The sequence below is a fragment of the Rhinatrema bivittatum genome, chromosome 7, assembly GCF_901001135.1.
Source record: "Rhinatrema bivittatum chromosome 7, aRhiBiv1.1, whole genome shotgun sequence".
Lineage (NCBI taxonomy): Eukaryota > Metazoa > Chordata > Amphibia > Gymnophiona > Rhinatrematidae > Rhinatrema > Rhinatrema bivittatum.
Window position 1 is genome coordinate 165,472,368 of NC_042621.1, and position 18,591 is coordinate 165,490,958.

At 45.6% G+C, this 18,591-nt stretch overlaps 1 protein-coding gene across 7 annotated transcripts in view; it reads right to left on the reverse strand.

Moving 5' to 3' along the window:
• The window catches only part of BMS1 (BMS1 ribosome biogenesis factor), a 158,391-nt gene that overhangs the window by 70,759 nt on the left and 69,041 nt on the right, over positions 1–18,591 (reverse strand). For all 7 annotated transcript variants that reach the window (XM_029609482.1, XM_029609483.1, XM_029609480.1 and 4 more), the window contains 4 exons: positions 17,839–17,940; positions 15,638–15,792; positions 1,920–2,001; positions 521–597 (listed from right to left, as the gene is read on the reverse strand). In XM_029609482.1, the coding sequence (XP_029465342.1) occupies positions 521–597; positions 1,920–2,001; positions 15,638–15,792; positions 17,839–17,940 (416 nt within the window). The remainder of the gene's footprint in view (positions 1–520; positions 598–1,919; positions 2,002–15,637; positions 15,793–17,838; positions 17,941–18,591) is intronic.

Sequence of the window (18,591 nt, forward strand, 5' to 3'; positions counted from 1 at the left end):
TGAAAAGTAGTTAAAAATAAAATTTAAAAAAAAAAAGAGGGGTGTCTTCAAGTTTTTCTCTGTCTCCATCTGCTGGAAGGGAGGCATAACCCACAGTCTGGATTAATCCAGGTACCTACAGGGAAATGTGCAGCAGTCCTCCTAAAGCCTGTTTTGTTTTGTTTTTTTAATGGAACCTTTGCTGCTCCTCAGTCAAGCTCAACTTGGCATCCCCACAACAGTTGTGAGCTGTACAATGGGCTCACACTTCTTGCTGGAAAACCAGTGGCCTGGCGCTGGGGTCTGATCACAGATCCACCATCGAGCTGCTGCACCATCCTAGTCCTACCATCTGCTGGAGGCAGAAAATACTGGATTCCTGCTGCTGGCACCACCTCCTAAGTAGTGACTGTGATGTCACAGAGGAAAACTGTTATCTGCTGCCATCTGCTGGTAGGGAGAAATAACCCACTAGGACTGGTGTAGCAGAGCAAAATGGAATTTTTTATTTTTTTTTAATTGACTTGACTCAAAAGCATACCTCTTGTTCCAAAGTCCCAGGCTTCCCTTTGTGCATGGCTCCAGTTTCCAGGTCTTCAAAGTCACCATAGACATCTTCTGCAAAACCAGTAACACAGATGCTATGAAGCAGGGAAATATCCTGCATTAATCACTCCTAACAACCCTGAAACAAGCATCCTTCCAAAATCAGCACCTTTAAAAGAACAGGCAAAGCAAAAGGGGACCCAAGTAGATAACAGCCTAGTTACAAGCCACTTGATGAGTTCTAACAACTGAACAGCCAACAGTGGGGCACACAGAACTAGTTCATCCTCCCACAGATTCAGCGCCTTTTTCACTAAGGCTCTTCTCCCATTCTGTGTCTATGAGGAAAGACCATGCTGAATCAGGCCCCCCATCAAGAGATGCAATCTGACACACTTTTGTTAATACAACTGTTCCCAGGAGTATAGAAAACTAGCAGGGAAGCTGCATAAAGAATTTAAAAAATAAGGAAAGGTTTTAATGTCTCTGTGTGTCCCATTCAAGCTATACTCTTTTGGTAAACTAACGTTCTCCTCTCATTCAGGTTTTGTATCTAAGGCTGGGAGAGGATGGGGTTAAGGAAAGATACTTTATTTTTTTTATAACCTTGTACAATTACAGAGCTCTTGTTAGCTTGATATTTTTTGTGACTTTATTTATTGTAACTTATTTCTGTATTACCATCTTACAAAATAATCAGCTTGTAGGATATCACGCATTAACCAAGTCAATTACATTGCCTTGCTGATTCTCTACCATCCTACGCAGATGAGCGTACAAGACCTCCAACATCCAGCAACTCCCTTTCCCCTAGCCCACATCTTACTACCAAGCTTTGCAATATCCTAAACATCCACCAAATCTAGAGAGGCTGTTTCTCAAACTTCTGGTCTCCTGCGACTCCCATGTCCTTGTTGCATGGTACCTAGTCACTACCAAACTGACAGCCACGACCAATTTGGTTTCTAGGGAGTTGTAGCTTGTTAGTACAGCCTGGTTATCCCATGGCCTGCTGTATCACCCTTATTCAAGCTTTGTTTTCTCCTCCTCACCTCCCTCCTTGAGAAAGTGGAGGGTGGGTTGTTTGCAAAACTACAACCCTACCACTGTGCTCTCTACATGTTCCAAGCATATATGAAAAGTGACAGTACTGTTCCAGCTAGCACCAACTTTAGAGAGGCCTCTACTAATACCATGCTAAATGGAAAGAACGGGATCAGGAATATGTCATAATTTGTAATGGTGCTTCTGAATGTTTCCATTTGCAGGCCATCCAATTTAATGTTAAAATATTAAAATTTATTCCAAGGAAAAAAAAATCTACAGAAAATGTATTCTCCTACCAAATCTTTCATGATGTCTTACTATTTGAAGAAAAGGGCTGCCAGACTTACCATCTTCTTCTAACAATTTTGATGCATCTTTATCAGATTCCCATTTCCCAGTGACAAAGCAGTCTTGGATGCTGTTCATAACCTTTACAGAAAAAGAAAAGATTAGCTCCTTAGCTGCTTTAACAGCTTACTGAAACATATCAATCAGTGCATGGGTTTTTAAAAAAAAATACTTGGCATCAACCAACTACAACTGTTCTGCTTAAAAATTCATTTTTTATTCCGAAGCACTCCACTTTAGTTAAACTCTAGAGAAACACTAGTAAATTGATGAAATACACCAGACAGGCTAGAATATGACAGTCTAAAAGAACCACTAGACCCATCTAGTTTGCCTAATTTCATTCCTGATGCAGAGCCTTAGGCCCCAGTTAAGTCTTTGCCTTTCCCTTCATAAGCAGGGATCCTCCATGCTTTCCTAAATTCCATTACTGTTGTTGTCTCTACCATCTCCCACTGGGAGAACGTTCTATGCATCTACTACTCTTTCTGTGATGTTACTCCTTTTGGAACCTCATACCATGATCTCTTGTGAGCATTCTTCCCCAAAAAAGGTTTATTTATTGTGCCCGATTTATATTGTCTATCATATCCCCCATCTCTCCTCTTTTCTCCTCTAGGTTAAATACATGCAGGTCCTTAAGTCTCATCTGATATTGGCAGCCTCTCTCTGGACCCCTTCCACCATGTTTATATCCTTTCAGAGGGACAACCTCCAGAATAGGATGTAATATTCTAAGTGAGGCCCCACCAGTGACCTGTATTGAGGCAAGATTATCTCCATTTTACTCCCTATGGTTAGACAAATTATATGCGTTACAAAAAGGCCAATACAATGCTATAGACCAAGGCTTTTGTTTTGCTTTTCCTTTTGCCTGGCAAGCCTTCCACCACTATCTTAGACTACAAGTTCCACTGGAATCTGCCCCACATCTATGACAGGTAAATGAGGTGGACAAGAATGTAGGAAAATTGGTTCTTACCAGCTAATTTTCATTTCTGAATACCACAATCAGTCAAGATGCCTGGGTTTTGACTCTCTACCGGCCGATTAAGACAGAGAAGAAAAGCTTTACTAACACTTAACCTAGTGTGCCACCTGCAGTCCCTCAGTATGACCTGTACCCAAGCCAAGATGAGATTAAGTATAAAGAGAAAAAAACTTGTAATACGGCACCCTCACCATTCTCTTAGACCGAGCAGCAGGGAGGTGAAGACTCTGAACTAGAGCCAACCAACATAGATAACTGAACTGTCTCAGGAGCAAACCACTCTGCACCTTGTACATACTGAAAACAAGAGCAGGTTTCTCAGAAACAGGTGTGTCTCTGGACTGATCTGTGGTAGCAGCCAAGAACCAATTTTCCTTTCCTGTTCATACCCCAGATCAGTCCACATACCTGGGATGTCCCCAAGCTCCTCTAAACTGGGCAGGTATGCGATAGCCCCACTCGTAGCACACTCTCCCCAAAACCAGCTGAATCCAGAGGCCAGACATCCAGCAGGTAATGTCCAGGGAAAGTGTGCAGTGGCATCCACGTAGCCACTAGACATATTTCTTGCAGAGAAAGATGACATTCGGCCCACGAGATTGCCTGTTCCAGAATTGAATGAGCCCACAGGCCCTCAGGCACTGGCTGACTTGTAAATATATGCCGATCCAATCGCTTCCTTCAGCCACCATGCAATAGTAGCCTTGGAAACCTTACTCCCTTTTTTTTGGTCCACTCCAAAGCACGAAGAGGTGATCCAATCTCTGAAAACCATTGGTACCCTTAAGATACCTCAACAAAGCTCAACACACATTCAACAAATGAAGCACTTTCACATGAGGCATAGATGAATCCACGTTTGGAAATACGGGGAGTTCCACTGTCTGACTGAGATGAAAGTTAGACACAAACCATTGGCAGGAAAGATGGCACTATAGGGAACACGCCCTTCTCTGCAGAAAAGGATCCCTAAACAATAATGCCTGAAGTTCTGAAATCATTCTGGCAGAACAAATAGCCACCAAAAAGACCACCTTCAGGTTCAAACAGAACTCCACAAAGGTTAAGGTTCCATGAGGGACGCAATTTCCTTACCAGAGGCCGTAAATGCTTCGCCCTACGAGGAAAACAAACCATGTCCAGATGTGAAGCCAGAGAAACTCCTTGCACCTTACCTCGGAGACAGCCCAAGGCTGCCACCTGCAGCCAACGGGAATTAAAAGACAGTCCCTTCATCAGACCTCCTTGAAGAATGTCAGAATATGCGAGATCGACACCTGGGTTGGCTGTATGCCCTTCTGCATACACCATGTCTCTCCACCCTCTAGTATAAGTCACACATGTAGAAAGTCATCTAATTTGCAGTAAAGTGGCAAAAACTACCTCGGAATAACTATTCAGTCTCAAACATTTCCTCTCAAAAGCCAGGCAGTGAGAGAAAAGTGATCCACCTGTTCCAAAAATATTGGACCTTGATGAAGCACTTCCTGTAGGTGTCCAAATCTTAAACAAACCACGGATGTCATGACCACTCTGGAGCAACGAGAATTACATCACATTGATGCCTCTCTATTCACCTCAACACCCTTACCACCAAGGGTCATGGAGGGAACATGTGGAGAAGAGTCCCCAGCAGCCAAGGCAGGACCAGAGCATCTAGTCCTTCTGTTCCATACTCCCGCCTGCAGCTGAAAAGTCTGGATGCCTTGGTGTCTCGATGCCAACAAATCCATGTCCTGAATAAGAATCATCGCTTCCTCTGCTAGCTCCCATTCTCCGGGATCTAGTGTCTGCAGACTGAGAAAGTCCACTTGAACACTGTCCACCCCTGAAATGAGAGATGCCACCAGAACTGCTAGGTGTAGCTCCGCCCAGCGAAACAATTCCTGAGCCTCTTGAGAAGCCAGTAAACTTTGTTCTCCCCTGACAGTTGATATAAGCCACACTCGTTGCATTATTCTGACAAGATTCGCACCGCTCAACCGTGGTCAAAATGAAACCAACGCTAACCAAACTGCTCTCATTTCCAACCGATTAATAGATCATGAGGCCTCCTCTACTGACCATTGGCTATGAGCTGTCTGAACCTAACACCACACCCCAACCTATAAGGCTGGCATTGGTGGTTATCACCCATTCTGGGATCTCCAATTCCACTCCTCGTTCCACATTGGCCAGAGAAAGCCACCACAATAGACTTGACCTGGATTCCATGATCTGGGCCAATCCAGTGCCACCAGGAGCACCATCCCCCTGTGGCCTTCGATCCTTCTAACTATTCTGCCCAACATGGGCCAATGGGGAAGCATACAGCAGCTTGTCTTCCTGCCAGACCTGCACAAGAGCATAGATACCCAAGGACTTTGGATCTCTCCTGCGACTGAAGAATTGAGGAACTTTAGCATTGAGAGAAGTTGCCAGGAGGTCTATAAACGGGAGGCTCCAACGACCCACTATCAAGCTGGAACACCTGTAACAGGGAGATCACCTTGTGGGTCACCAGATGGCTCTCTTCCAGAGACTTGGCCCAAATCAACCAGTCTAAATTTGAGTGTACTAGGATCTCACCGTCTCTCACTTCTTCCACCACCACCACCATAATCTTGGAAAAAGTTCTAGTAGCAGTGGCCAGACCAAAGGGCAGTGCCTGAAACTGATAATGGCACCCCAACACCGCAAAACGCAGAAAATGTTGGTGCTCCAATCAGATAGGAATATGGAGGTAAGTCTCAGACAGATCCAAGGAGGTCAGAAATTCCTCCAACTGCACGGCCATTATCACTGAGCGCAATGTTTCCATGCAAAAATGAATCACTTGCAAACGACTCCTTTGAGATCCAGGATGAGATGAAAGGAACCCTCCTTCTTGGGCAAAATGAAATAAATGGAATTATCAACCCATATTTTCTTGAGACGTGGGTACTGGAACCACAGCCCTCAGACTGAGGAGCCTTGACAGTGTATACACCATTGCTTGATTCTTCTGCAGGGAGACACCATGAACACATACAAAGGAACACTGCGAAATTCCAGCACATATCCTTCTCATATCACTTCCAGAACCCACAGTTCCGATGTCAACTCGACCCACCTCTGATAAAAGACAAAGGGGCGTCCCCCTATCTCCAGTTCCTGGGGGTGAGTTGGCAAACCTTCATTGGGAGGGTCAGGAGGTTCCGCTACCCAAGGGTCCGCTTTGCCTGAACTCTCTGGGATGAAAGGACTGAGACCTGCCAAAAGGCCGAGTCCTCTGAAGGGTAGTCTCTCTGTAGGGACGAAAATGCCTGGAACCTCTTAGACGATACCTCAAACTAAAAGGGCAAGGCAACTGCTTCTTATCCTCCGGCAACCAAGGAACTGGAGATTCACCCCATTTACTGGCTAGCTTCTTCAACTTGCTCTCAAACAAGAGTAAGCCTTTAAAAGGCAATTTTGTAAGGTTAGCCTTGGAGGTTGAATTGGCTGACCAATTCCGCAGGCATAACTGTCGTCTGGTCGCTATTACCAACGCCACTCCTCAGGCCAAGGTATAGCCCAAATCATAGTCCACATCTGCTAAGGCAGCGGCAGTGGGTTCTATAACTGTCCTAGAAGGCGCTCCAGAGTAATCTACCTCCTGAGAGAGAGGCAAACAAGAATGAGCCACCAGGAAACATCAAGAAGCTATCTGCAAAGTCATTGCAACTGCATCAAATGCTTGCTTAAGGATGGCCTCAATTGTCCAATCATACACATCCTTCAAGGCTGCTCCTCCCTCAACAGGGATAGTCATCCATTTAGAGACAGCATAGACATGTGCATCCACTTTTGGGAAATGCAGATACCCTCTCGCCTCTGGATCCAGGGGTACAGGCCTTCCAAGGTCTGACCCCTTTAAAATTTGCCTACAGGGCATCCCATTCAAGTTCAGTCAATTCTTGAATAGCTTCCATAACCAGGATAAAACAAGAGGCTTTACTCAAAGAAAGCAAAATGGGATTTTATTTTGGCTCAGACATGGAATCTGCACCAGGAACTCCCAGAATTTTCAATGTTTGGGAATCAGGGCCGGCAAGTCATCTCTATGAAAGAACCGCAACATAGTTCTATACGGTTCTAATCCCGGAGGAATTTCCCCATCCTCCAGAGTCAGGATCTGCGTCATCATCAGTGCCCTCTGGATTCCTGTCAGGAAGATCTGCAGCTCGAGGACTACTTCCGCGCTTAAACATAGTACTAGAAGAGGGATAGGCCACTGCCTGAGAACCTGAACTGATAGGATTCAATGGAGCTGAGGACTGTGCCTGAAGCAAGGATTGCAATCCCTGAAAGAATTCAGCCCAAGAAAAGGCAGAAAGATCCATGCCAAAACCAGGAGGCACCTGTGCAGTCCCCACTGAGCTGCCATCCCCTGCTGAGGAACCAGTCAAGGGAGTTCCAATATCAGGCATTTCTCCTGATCCATCTTTACCCATAACTTCATCAGGCTGAGAAGAACCAGGTTTAGTAAAATCAGAGGAAGATAATTCTCCCCGAGTCTCTAAACAGCACTGGCACAAGTTAGAGGGCACGCCAGGCTGAGATGCCTGAATATGATAGGTGGCGCACAAGACAAGGCGCATAGGTTTCTTAGCTATAGGCGCCATAATAGATTTTTTCTTTTTATATGCGTCCAAAAATTTAGGCATCCAAGAAATGGGCATCCAAAGACTAGGCGCCACAAGGCTAGGTGTCTCAACTTGCGTTTGTGTGCACTTATGCCCAATTTGTGTGCTCAGGATAAGCGTGCGCCCAAGCCGGATGCCACTTAACCTGAACACCTAAGCCGACCTTCAAGTAAGTATCCAAAACCTGGGACTGAGTGGGCCAGCCAGCCTCGCCTCATTACTCAGGCTTGGCTCTGCCACTACCCTGGGCCAGGGCCATCTCGGCTCGCTCTGCGCCCAAGAAATAGCTGGTTCCAGGACTGCAACCTCTTCGAGGTCTGCCTTTGGCCACCACCCGGAGCTCTGCTCTGGCGGAAACGCCTTTGCCCCCGAAAACAAGAGCATACAGGGAGAAATCTTTTGGACCCTTTAGGCTTGTCCTCTGGAAGGCTTGTGCACCTTATCTCCCAGATGCTTTATCAACTGCTCCAAGTCATCTCCAAACAAACATTTGCCCTTAAAAGGAATGCTCCCAGCTGAGCTTTTGACAATATGTCAGCTCACCAGTTTCTCAACCAAAGAAGTCTCCTAGCCAAGACCACAGACATCATAGTCCTAGAAGAGGTGCAAATGAGGTCATACAAAGCATCTGCCCCAAAAGCAACCGCAGCCTCCAAATACTCCACCTGTTTAGACTCCTGGGGTGTCAGATTCCTGTTACCTTGTAACTGCTGCACCCGTCTCAAACTTGCCCAGAGCATAAAGCTGCTGCAGACAGCCACCCAGATGCCAAGAGCAGACACCTCGAAAACCTTAAGTTGCACCTCGTGCTTTCTGTCCTGCAAATCCTTCAAGGCCATTGCGCCAGCTACCGGAATTGTGGTCCTCTTCGTAATGGCCGAGACCAAACATCCACCTTCGGCACCTGCAAGAGCTCCAGAGTGTCTTCGGGCAAAGGATAAAGCCTATCCATGGCCCTGTTAACCTTAAGGCCAGTCTCCGGAGTATCCCACTCCCTAACAACCAACCTGTGAAAAAGGAAAGTCTTAACTGGACCCCTCAAGCCGGTCATGAGCGGATCCACCTTCTCCAGGTCAACCTGCTCCTGCGGAATGGTTATGCCTAATTCCGCCAGGACCGGCTGTATCAGGGGCCTGAGTTCCAAAACAGGCAAACCACCTTGAGATTGTCGCCTTCCACTGCTGGGACCTTTCCCACATCCTCTTCTGGATCCTGTGGAAAATGAGAAGTGTCAACCTCAGGAGAACCATCCCAAGATGGCAAGCTCTGATCAGATTCTTCCAAGGAACCCTCCTCGGTGGCCCCCAACCCAAAAGGACCAAGGACCCTCTGAACCCTAGTGTCCCCCGAAAATCTGGACTTCTTTCTGGGAAGGGCGGGCTCTGTTGTCCTCTGCCTAAAACTAGACCGCTCTGCAGCCTGGCGGGCCAAAAAGGCTTTGTGCATCAGCAACACAAATTCCAGAAAAAAAAGGGGAGGAACCTTCCCAATCCTCCTCCAGAGGATCCTGATCCTTCCTGACTGGTTCCCATAGGCGCCCTGGGCCTCCTCCGTGGAGAAATCAGCCAGACCGTGAACACGTGGGAGATCCCCTCCCTCTGCTTCATTCTGTGCCTTTGCTGCAAATGAATCCAGGATGGCCGTCGGTCCTGTGCTCGGATCAACAGCCTCCTGCACTGCAGCCCCCCCCACCCACCCAAAGTGCCTTCTTCACCAAAGAGGCATCGGTGACAGCGGCCAACTTGAGAGAGGCGCGCGGCACTCGCTCCACATGCAGCACATCTGCTGGCACCCGGCATGGCTCAGAGAGGTTGAGAACGCGGCACATGCCGAAACAGGAGCACACTCTGGGAGACTTACCCAGAGAACACAACCCTTCTGCAACCATCGGGGGAAGTGCCACAAACATTTCACAAAAGAATATCAGACAGACTGCTTCAGCTGACCACAGTCTGGACTGATCCTGGTACGTACAGGGAAAAATGCTTTTTTTTTTTTTTATAAACAACTTTACAAACCAGATAAAAAGCAAGACTATCTGAAAGGCTTATCGGGTGGCAGAGGCTTCTCTCCAGGCTCCTGAAGGTGAGGGAAATGGACCACCACCTGTCAGCCCCGGCATGGATCAGCAAACACTCAAGGGTCCCCAACCCCTGCTCGTCCTCCTCTAAAACCAGAAGGGATGGTCCCACCAGGACCTGCCAACCTCCTGGGAGGGAATTCCTCCAAAACTATCCTGAAGATTTTTCTTTTTTTTGCTAGGTACAGAACTGCAGGTTTTGCACCTCCTCCATCTGCTGGAGACAGAAATACTAAGGAGCTGCAGGTGGCACACCGGCTTAAGAGGCAGTGCGGGCAAAACTTTCTGTCTCCATCTGCTGGAAGGGAAGCAAAACCCAGGAGTCTGGGCTGATTTGGGTACATACAGGGAACAGAATTTGAATATTTTTTTTGTATAGTGAGTTGAAAAAGGAAACATCCTAGCTCTGCTCTATATAGACTCCAGAAGAGGTCAGAACTTCTTCAGGTTCAACCCTGTGTGCAGAACTTCAGTCCCAGATTTCTCACTGATGAAGTAAGCGATTAAAACTTTTGTAAAAATAAAAACTTTTTTTTACAAGCAGTTATTGAAATTAATAAATGTTTTCTCTCTTGCATCATTTTTAACAATAAAATATTTAGAATTTTTTTTAATTCAGCTGAGGCATCTACTGTGCAGTATGTTACTCACATAACCATTATCTGTCAAGTGTGTCACGACAGAAAAAAGGCTGAAAACCACAGTTCAGTGTATATACTTACCCTTGCTTAACAGATGAAAAAAAAATTGTGTGTACTTTTCTTGGTTAAATATTCGACCCCTTATTTAGAGTAGAATATTAGACGTTAATATTAGTCTGTATTGGTGAAAACTGGGAGTTTTCGTAGGTGGTGCTACCAGTAAAAAGACCAACACATACTTCTTGAGCTGTCACTGGGAGAAGGAAACATTTGTATCTGAAGAATGTTGTAGAATGTGAATTCCCAGAGGAAATTAAATTAGTACCAATTAGAGACAATTAGCACAATCTGGACACACTGAATCTATTTTAATCCCACTGGTATTTACCACCAGCAGTTTCACCCCAAAAACTGGCAAACAACCTCCCAATTCCATTCTAGTCACTATCGGGCCGATTCAGTAAAACGCAGGAGAGCGGACGAGCGCCCACTCTCCTGGCGCACACACCGGCCACTCGTCTGTGCACGCGATTCAGTATTCAAATTAGGTGGTGCTTTAGAAACGGGCAAAAGGAGGCGCTAGGGACACTAGCGCGTCCCTAGCGCCTCCTTTTGACCCGAAGCGGCTGCTGTCAGCGGGTTTGACAGCCAACGCTCAATTTTGCCGGCGTCTGTTCTCAAGCCCGCTGACAGCCACGGGCTCAGAAACCGGACGCCGGCAAAACTGAGTGTCCGGTTTTCGGCCCGACAGCCACCGACCCAATTTAAATTTTTTTTCTTTTTTTTTTTTTTTTACACCCTTCGGGACCTCTGACTTAATATCGCTATGATATTAAGTCAGAGGGTGCACAGAAAATCAGTTTTTACTGCTTTTCTGTGTACTTTCCCGGTGCTGGCAGAAACTAGCGCCTACCTTTGGGCAGGTGCTAATTTTTTTTTTAGAGTAAAATGTGCGGCTTGGCTGCACATTTTACTTACTGTATCCCGCGCGCATTTGCATGTTGAGGGCGCTATTAGGTGCCGCGGGTTGGCCGCGTGTTTTCCACCCCTTACTGAATAAGGGATAAGGGAAAACGCGCGTCCAAGGGCAGGTGTACTGTATCGGCCTGTATGGCTGTTAGTGCCCTATACACAAACATCTTCTATAAGGATAGTATTGCTAGCCAACAGAAACCCCCATTCAAACACACACACATACACAATTTTCCAAATAGGTACTGTGCTTATAGATTTTTTTTTTTTGACCCAACAGTTTTCTACTGCTTCTTTGAATTTCCAGCTCAATCAAAACCAGAGCTGTGAACTGGTTTAGATTGAGCAACTTCCTGGGGTCTTTTTCCTTATCACCCTCCCAATTCAGTTTAATAAAGTCACTGCAGCAATAGGTCTTGGCCACAGCCATCTACCAGGTCTCCTTCCAGAACCCTAAATCTAACCACCAGGGGTTGTCGCTGCACAATGACTAAGACTGAGTCTCTCTCCCCGGGGATATGAACGCCGTCCTCATGGTTTTCCCAGCCCTGGCTAGATCAGGGAGCAGAAAACCTGACCCCAGAATCAAAACCAGATCCCTCCCCACCCTGCGCATGGCAGTGCACAGCTCTGCCACTGAGCCAGCCCTGGAATTTGTTCTCACACATAAAACTTTTCCGTCAACACAAAGTACTTGCAGCTGATGGGATCCGGAGTGGAAACACTTATGGTCCCACTATGTGTTAACTTTTTCCTGGCTGAGAAAATTTTCTCAAAAAAAAAAACAAACAAACCTGTACAAACATTTAGTATATATCTCAGATAAAAATTAAAAAAAAAAAAGGAAGATGCATATTTTTCATCTGGACAGAAGGTGAACGCACATTTAAATTCTATAAGATCTTTGATAAATTCCACTCCTCCATAAAGCTCTCCTTGGAACAATTCAGTATCAAGATCAACTTCTTAAACAAAACTGTAAACATAAAAAAAAAAAATTTGCCTTCTACAAAAATTCCAATTGTCACAACATCCAACCACAATCCAGAAACTGGTAATCTAAAGTAAGATCATCTGATACTAACACATCACACTAGAGATAGACACCTCATGTCTCTCAATTCCTTCATTTATTTATTTAACTTCTTTTACTATACCGATACTCAAGACCAGGTCTTATCGTACCGGTTTACAATAGAACAGGGGGAAACCAATTAACATCTAGATCGAAAGTAAAGTTACATTAAACAGGGAGCGTAAAATATGGGAGAAGGAAGAAGGAACATGTAACAGGGACACTGTCAGACAGGAACATGTAACAGGGACACTGTCAGACAGAGAAATAAGAGTGTACCATACAAGTGTGCAGAAGAATATCAGTCTCAAGGACCAAAAAAAAACCAAAACACACATTACTACTTACAACTCCACAATACACCTCTCAAAAATATCATCAAGGATCTTCTAATTTTGCTCACCCCAGATGAAAAACTGGGAAACATTCATGATGAATATCCTGCCCGCTTGCTTGTCAGCAATAAACTACCATTCAACCAGACCAATGGAGAAAGATGAAGAAATGCAAGACCAACAAACACGCACACAAACTGCTATGCCCAGGGCTAGGCAAATCCTGGGCCCCAAATACCTCAGTACCTAAAATTCAGTACCTGCGGCTGGCCAGGACACAAGAGTCACCCTGCTGCTGTGGATGGCCTGGGCTTCAGAAGAGGTAGCAGCGTTGTTGCTGCGGCCAGCCTGGGCAAGAAGAATGGTGCCATGGTCAACAGCCCGGGTGGAGAAGCCATAGCCCAGGGCTGGACCCTGCTGAGAGATGTGGGGAGGGAGGGAGGGAGTGAGGAGGAAAGGTAGAAGGCTAGAGAGAGTTAGGGAAGGGATAGGAAAGCAGCTAGAGAGAAAACGCTAAAGAAGGATGGATGAAGCTATAGGATAGGAGAAAAGAAAGAGGGAAAAGTGGCTAGAGGGAGGTAAGAAGCCAGAGGAGGAGGAAAAAAGAAAAAGCAAAGAAATCCAAAATAGAAATAGCAAAGCAAAAAATAGACAGAGAAAAAAAAAAAAACGACAAGGAAAAAAATATCCCTGGTTTCTCAAAGTTTTTGGCTGAAGTCCTAGTTTTTGAAATAGTTTACCACCCTTACCATCCTGACTGCATTCCACAAATTCACAGGAATTCATGGATCCTGCAGACAGTATGTGGAAGAGCCACCATCATTTCACTATAGTCACAGAATTTACCATCTTCCACAGAATCGCAGGAAGCCCAATTCCTGATCCAGGGGCACCGGCTTTTCTCCGTCTCCTGGCACAGGCAGGCTGCCACTTTGTTTTCAACCTCCCGCCAAGAACCAGCCAGCTGCTTTTCTTCCATTCTGTTGCCCAGCCAGGCAGATGCTTTATTCTTTTTTTAACCCCCTCCTGTTAGGAGGCAGATAATTCCTCCCCCCCCCCCCACACACACACACACTGGGCCACCACTGTTTTTACCAGCTCCCTTCCCCCTGTGAGACAGGCCACCGCTTTTTATCCTCTCTCCTCCAGCTGAGCCCAGCTGTTTTTTTCCACCTGACTGCCACCTGGTGCCCACACTACCTGCTCCTGTCAGTGCCAGGTGACTCATAGGGAACTAAGCCCTATGGCGGCTGCAGGGGGTAGGCAGTGTCTGCTGAAAGAAGGTGGGGATGGAGTTGGGGAGCAAAGGATTTTAAAAATAAAAGGAACTACCACTATTACTACAAGATCTGCACATGGGAGTCTATAATATTATCAGCTCTCAGTCCTGATGCGGTGTTTCTTTAAATCCCTGTTCACAAGAATTCTAACGCCTCCAGTGATTGAGATTCTGCTCATTAGCACTCTCTAGAGCAGAGCTTCCAAACTGTGTGTCGGGACACGTTAGTGTGTCGCCTGCAGTGTGCAGGTGTGTCGCGCAAGCCCGGTCAACTCTGATGCGAGTTTGGGCTTTTTTTTTTCCTAGAGATTCACTTTTTTTTTTCAGTTTATGGGTTGCTTATTATTGGGTGATTTTTGCTGTCAATCGCGTTTTTTTGGGGGGCTTGGTGGGTGGAACGAGCCCAGCCATCCTTGCATTGGCTGCTGCTGCCGATGAGGCCTGGCCATGAGGAGTACTGACTGCAAGCAGCAGTGTCTGGTGATGATGGAAGGGAGTGAAGCACTTAACTGGCAACAATCAAAAAGACGAGGTACATGAGTGTGGGGGCCAGACATGTGCTGGGGGGAGAGAGATGAGTGAGTGGGGGGCAAACGTGCTGGGGGGGACAGACATGTGCTTGAGGGGGAGAGATATGAGTGTGTGGGGGCCAGACATGTGCTGGGGGGAGGAGAGAGATGAGTGTGTGGGGGACAGACATGTGCTTGAGGGGGAGAGATATGAGTGTGTGGGGGCCAGACATGTGCTGGGGGGAGGAGAGAAATGAGTGTGTGGGGGCCAGACATTTGCTGGGGGGAGGAGAGAGATGAGTGTGGGGGGGGGGGACAGACAATTTGTTTTATTATTGTTTCTCATAAATTATAACAATAACATGAATCTTGGAATATATATTTTTAATATAAATTTAAGGTTTTCATGAGATAGGTTGTGTCGTGAAACATTTTATTATGTATATATTTAAGGAAACATACATAAATTGTTGAAATATGTTTCGTTCGTTTAACCTTTAACCTCTGGTTTACTAGTAGACTGAATTACTGCGTCCCGAAATTATGTTTGTCTAAAAAGTGTGTCACCAACATGAAAAGTTTGGAAAGCTCTGCTCTAGAGAATTTCCTCTGGACATCCCCTGATATGTCCCTATGATGGGAACTCTCACTCTGCAATATTCTCTGGACATAAAAGCTTCTTTCTCCTGGGCTACCATCACATCTGAACTTTGATGGACCATTAAAAAAAAAGAATCACACAGTCTACAGAAACCCTTATTCATTTGAATTTAGCTCATGCCTTTTCATTGGTAGCTCAAGGCGAATTATATTCAGAACAGTATGCAGAATCTGATGGAATGGGAAGGTCAAGTGATTTGCTCAAGGTCACAAGAAGCAGCAGTAGGATTTGAACCCTGGCTAACCTAGTTCTTAGCCCTTTGTTCTCATCACTAGGCTACTCCTACACTCAATAATCAATTACAAGCAATCTAGATGTGTTGGGGAAATCCTTTTGACTATTTACATTACATTCATGAAATTTCTGACAGCACCATAAAAGAAATTTAGAAATGAGCGGTTACCAATTCATCTTTTCATAATAAAGCACATTTTTGGAGGAAAAAAAAGGAAGCCTTCACTGAAGACACAGCCAATTACCAATTTGTTTCAAATGCGCACATATAATTATGATCTTAAAATACTGTACCTCTTCCAAGTCCCAATCCTGCGGGTTCTGCACAGGAAATTTGGAGCAGTCAAGAGCATTCAAACTGCGCTTGGATTCTGCGTCAGGGCGGCTGACATGAAACAGCCCCCCCAGCTCATTGTCACTATCGTCCTTCTCCTCTTCTTTTTCTGTCACTACAGGGGAAAACACAGAGCTGGTAAAAATGCCATGTCTAACATGCTCAATTAACTCTCCCCTCAGTATCCCGTGGGTCCACTATGGCTGCCGTTCCCATGTCCAATTTGCTGAAACCGGCTGAAGAAGAATTAGAAAAGTGCCAGGCAGGAACATGATCGTGACCGCAGTCCCCACAGGGAAGGCCTGTACTGACTCAGCCACTGCTGCAATAAACTTATCGAACACTGCAGGCCTTAAACATGTCTCTCGGGCCAAGGATAGAAGGGACTTTTTTTTTTTTTTTTTTAATGTAGCCTGAAGCAGCAGTCAAAGCTGGCAACTTGCTAGACACAAAGGCACCTACAACCTGCCCCTTGGAGGTAAGACAGCCTGTCCTACTCTGCCGACCGGCAGGATTTTAAAATGGCTGCTGTGCAACAGCTGACATCTGGAGCCCGTCGGAAATAGTGTCCTTTGCAGTGTCTCCAACCTCCAACCGTGGATGCCCAAGAGTGAAAGAATTTGCTGCCGCGAATGCTCTCTGGAGTCTTATAAACAGTGCCAGCAACATTTTGAACTGCCCTCCCCCCTCGCCCCACTATGGCACTTCTAAGATTGAAGGCTGCATAGCGTGCAGGCTGGTTTTTCCTGCGCTCGGCCAGCAGTGCCATTACTTCCCCCTCAGGCAAGGCCCATGGCCCCAAAATGTTCCATAAAACTGGTTACTCACACAGGCTCCATTCCCTGTAGCCGCCAACAGTTTCCTTCTCCAAACACTGTCTACGCCCGCTCCTGTGCTGCCACGGTCCTTCGACCACAGAACAGCCTGTACACTTTTTTTTTTTTTAAACTTTAGCGCTGCCAATAGGCACCGCATCAAATATTTAAAGAAGCCAGAAATAGGAGATCCTGAGGAATGAATGGGGAGGGGAGGGAAGACAGGTTGGTGGAGGGAGAGGAAGAGATAACCAGTATTAGCGTCCCCTGGAAACCCCTTGGGGTCCTGGATTGTACCCTTGAGAACGGGAACACCAGACTTTCTCCTCAGGGCAAAACTTCTTAAAATTCAGCCACAGATCTTGCTCAACTGAGGGAGCGAGGACAAGCCTATGTTTTCCTGTTCAGCTTACCAGGCTGTCGTCCACAGTACGAGATGCTTGCCTATTATCTGCTGGAGACAGAGAATACTAACAGGTTGGTGTCAGTACGGATGTACATAATGTGTGACATCAGCGAGCCTGTTCATCTCTGTCACCATCTGCTGATTGGCATGCATAAATTATTTGTCTGGACTGGTCTGACTGGATGGAGAAGAATTTTATTTTTAGTACATAAGAACATAGTATATTTGATGAATTATTGTTTACTTAAAATAGGCTGGAACTGGGTATCATTTCCCAGGTTATAGAGAAAACCTGTTCAGTTGAAAGAGAACTACTTTAGGATAGAAAATTATTTTTCTATTTTAGTGCCTCAGAATTGGGACTTCGCAGATGGGTTTTATGGAGGAGAAGTCCATTAACTGCTATTAATCAAGTTGACTCAGGGAATGGCCTCTGCTATTACTGGCATCAGTAGCATGGGATCTTCTTAGTGTTTGGGTACTTGCCAGGTTCTTGTGGCCCGGTTTGGCCTCTGTTGGAAATAGGATGCTGGGCTTGATGGACCCTTGGTCTGACCCAGCATGGCAATTTCTTATGTTCTTAAAAGAGCCAGTCAAGTTTTTGTACAACTCCCCGAGTAAGATAGGCTTCTGTGAAAATTAAGCCATCATGAGTTGTGCTGAAGGCTGCACACTGTGGAGAATGTTGTATAGTGATGCAGGAAATGCATGCTGACTGTTGCTAGTCCTGTGAATACTCTGCATTTCCACATTCTAGGCACCTGTCTGGATACATGCACACTCCACTTTTCAGTGCTATACCATACACACAAACAAAAAAACAGCAAAGGTTAGCCAAATCAGACCACTGTCATCAGGATAATGGCAAGAAGGTGAGAAGCTGAAGATAGAGTTCAAATCATCTGCTACGGGGTCTAGTGGAATTTTTTTTTTTTTTTACCTGTTCCATAAACAAGCTTGCGGAGGTTTGGAGCAGACAGTTGCTGTCTTAGAAAAGTCTCTGCCGCCTTTTGTTTAAGATCTTCTTTCCACTTCAGGGCACCTGAAAGTTGAAGGATATTTTTTTTTTTTAGTGGATTCTGTCTGAAATCCTACCAGCACTGTTAACTGCAGCAACAGAGTATGGCAAAATATGAGGTCTTGGCCTTGAATTCTAATTGCATCTGAAGAAGGGACCTGTGTGGTCTAGCCAAGCTCATACATCATCCTCTTTGAATGAGTCTCATGCTGGCCCAGTAACACTGTGGGGGTAATATGCAGTACGGCAGTTAGTGGATAAGTTATCCTGCTAAAGTTAGCTGGATAACTTGTCTCGTATATTCAGCAGGATAAACCTCCTGCCTAATATATTGTACTAAAGTTATCCGATTACATATGGCTGGATAACATTATCCCTAAAAGGCCATAGTTTGATTATGGCTGGTTAGGCCTAAAGTTATCCTGTCTTGTGTGGCCGGTTAACTTGCTACTTCATCCTGATTATATTCAAAAGATAACTGAGTAAGTAGTGCTCCTATAACAATAATAATAATAATAATAATAATAATAATAATAAAACAAAAAAATACCACACAACACACCAGTCGCGAGCCTACTGGCCCAATTCCAACCCCAACTATAAATGTTTCCAAACGTCTCAAGCCACCCACTGTCCAGGAACACCGCCCCCTCCTCTCAACTCCTTCAAATGTTT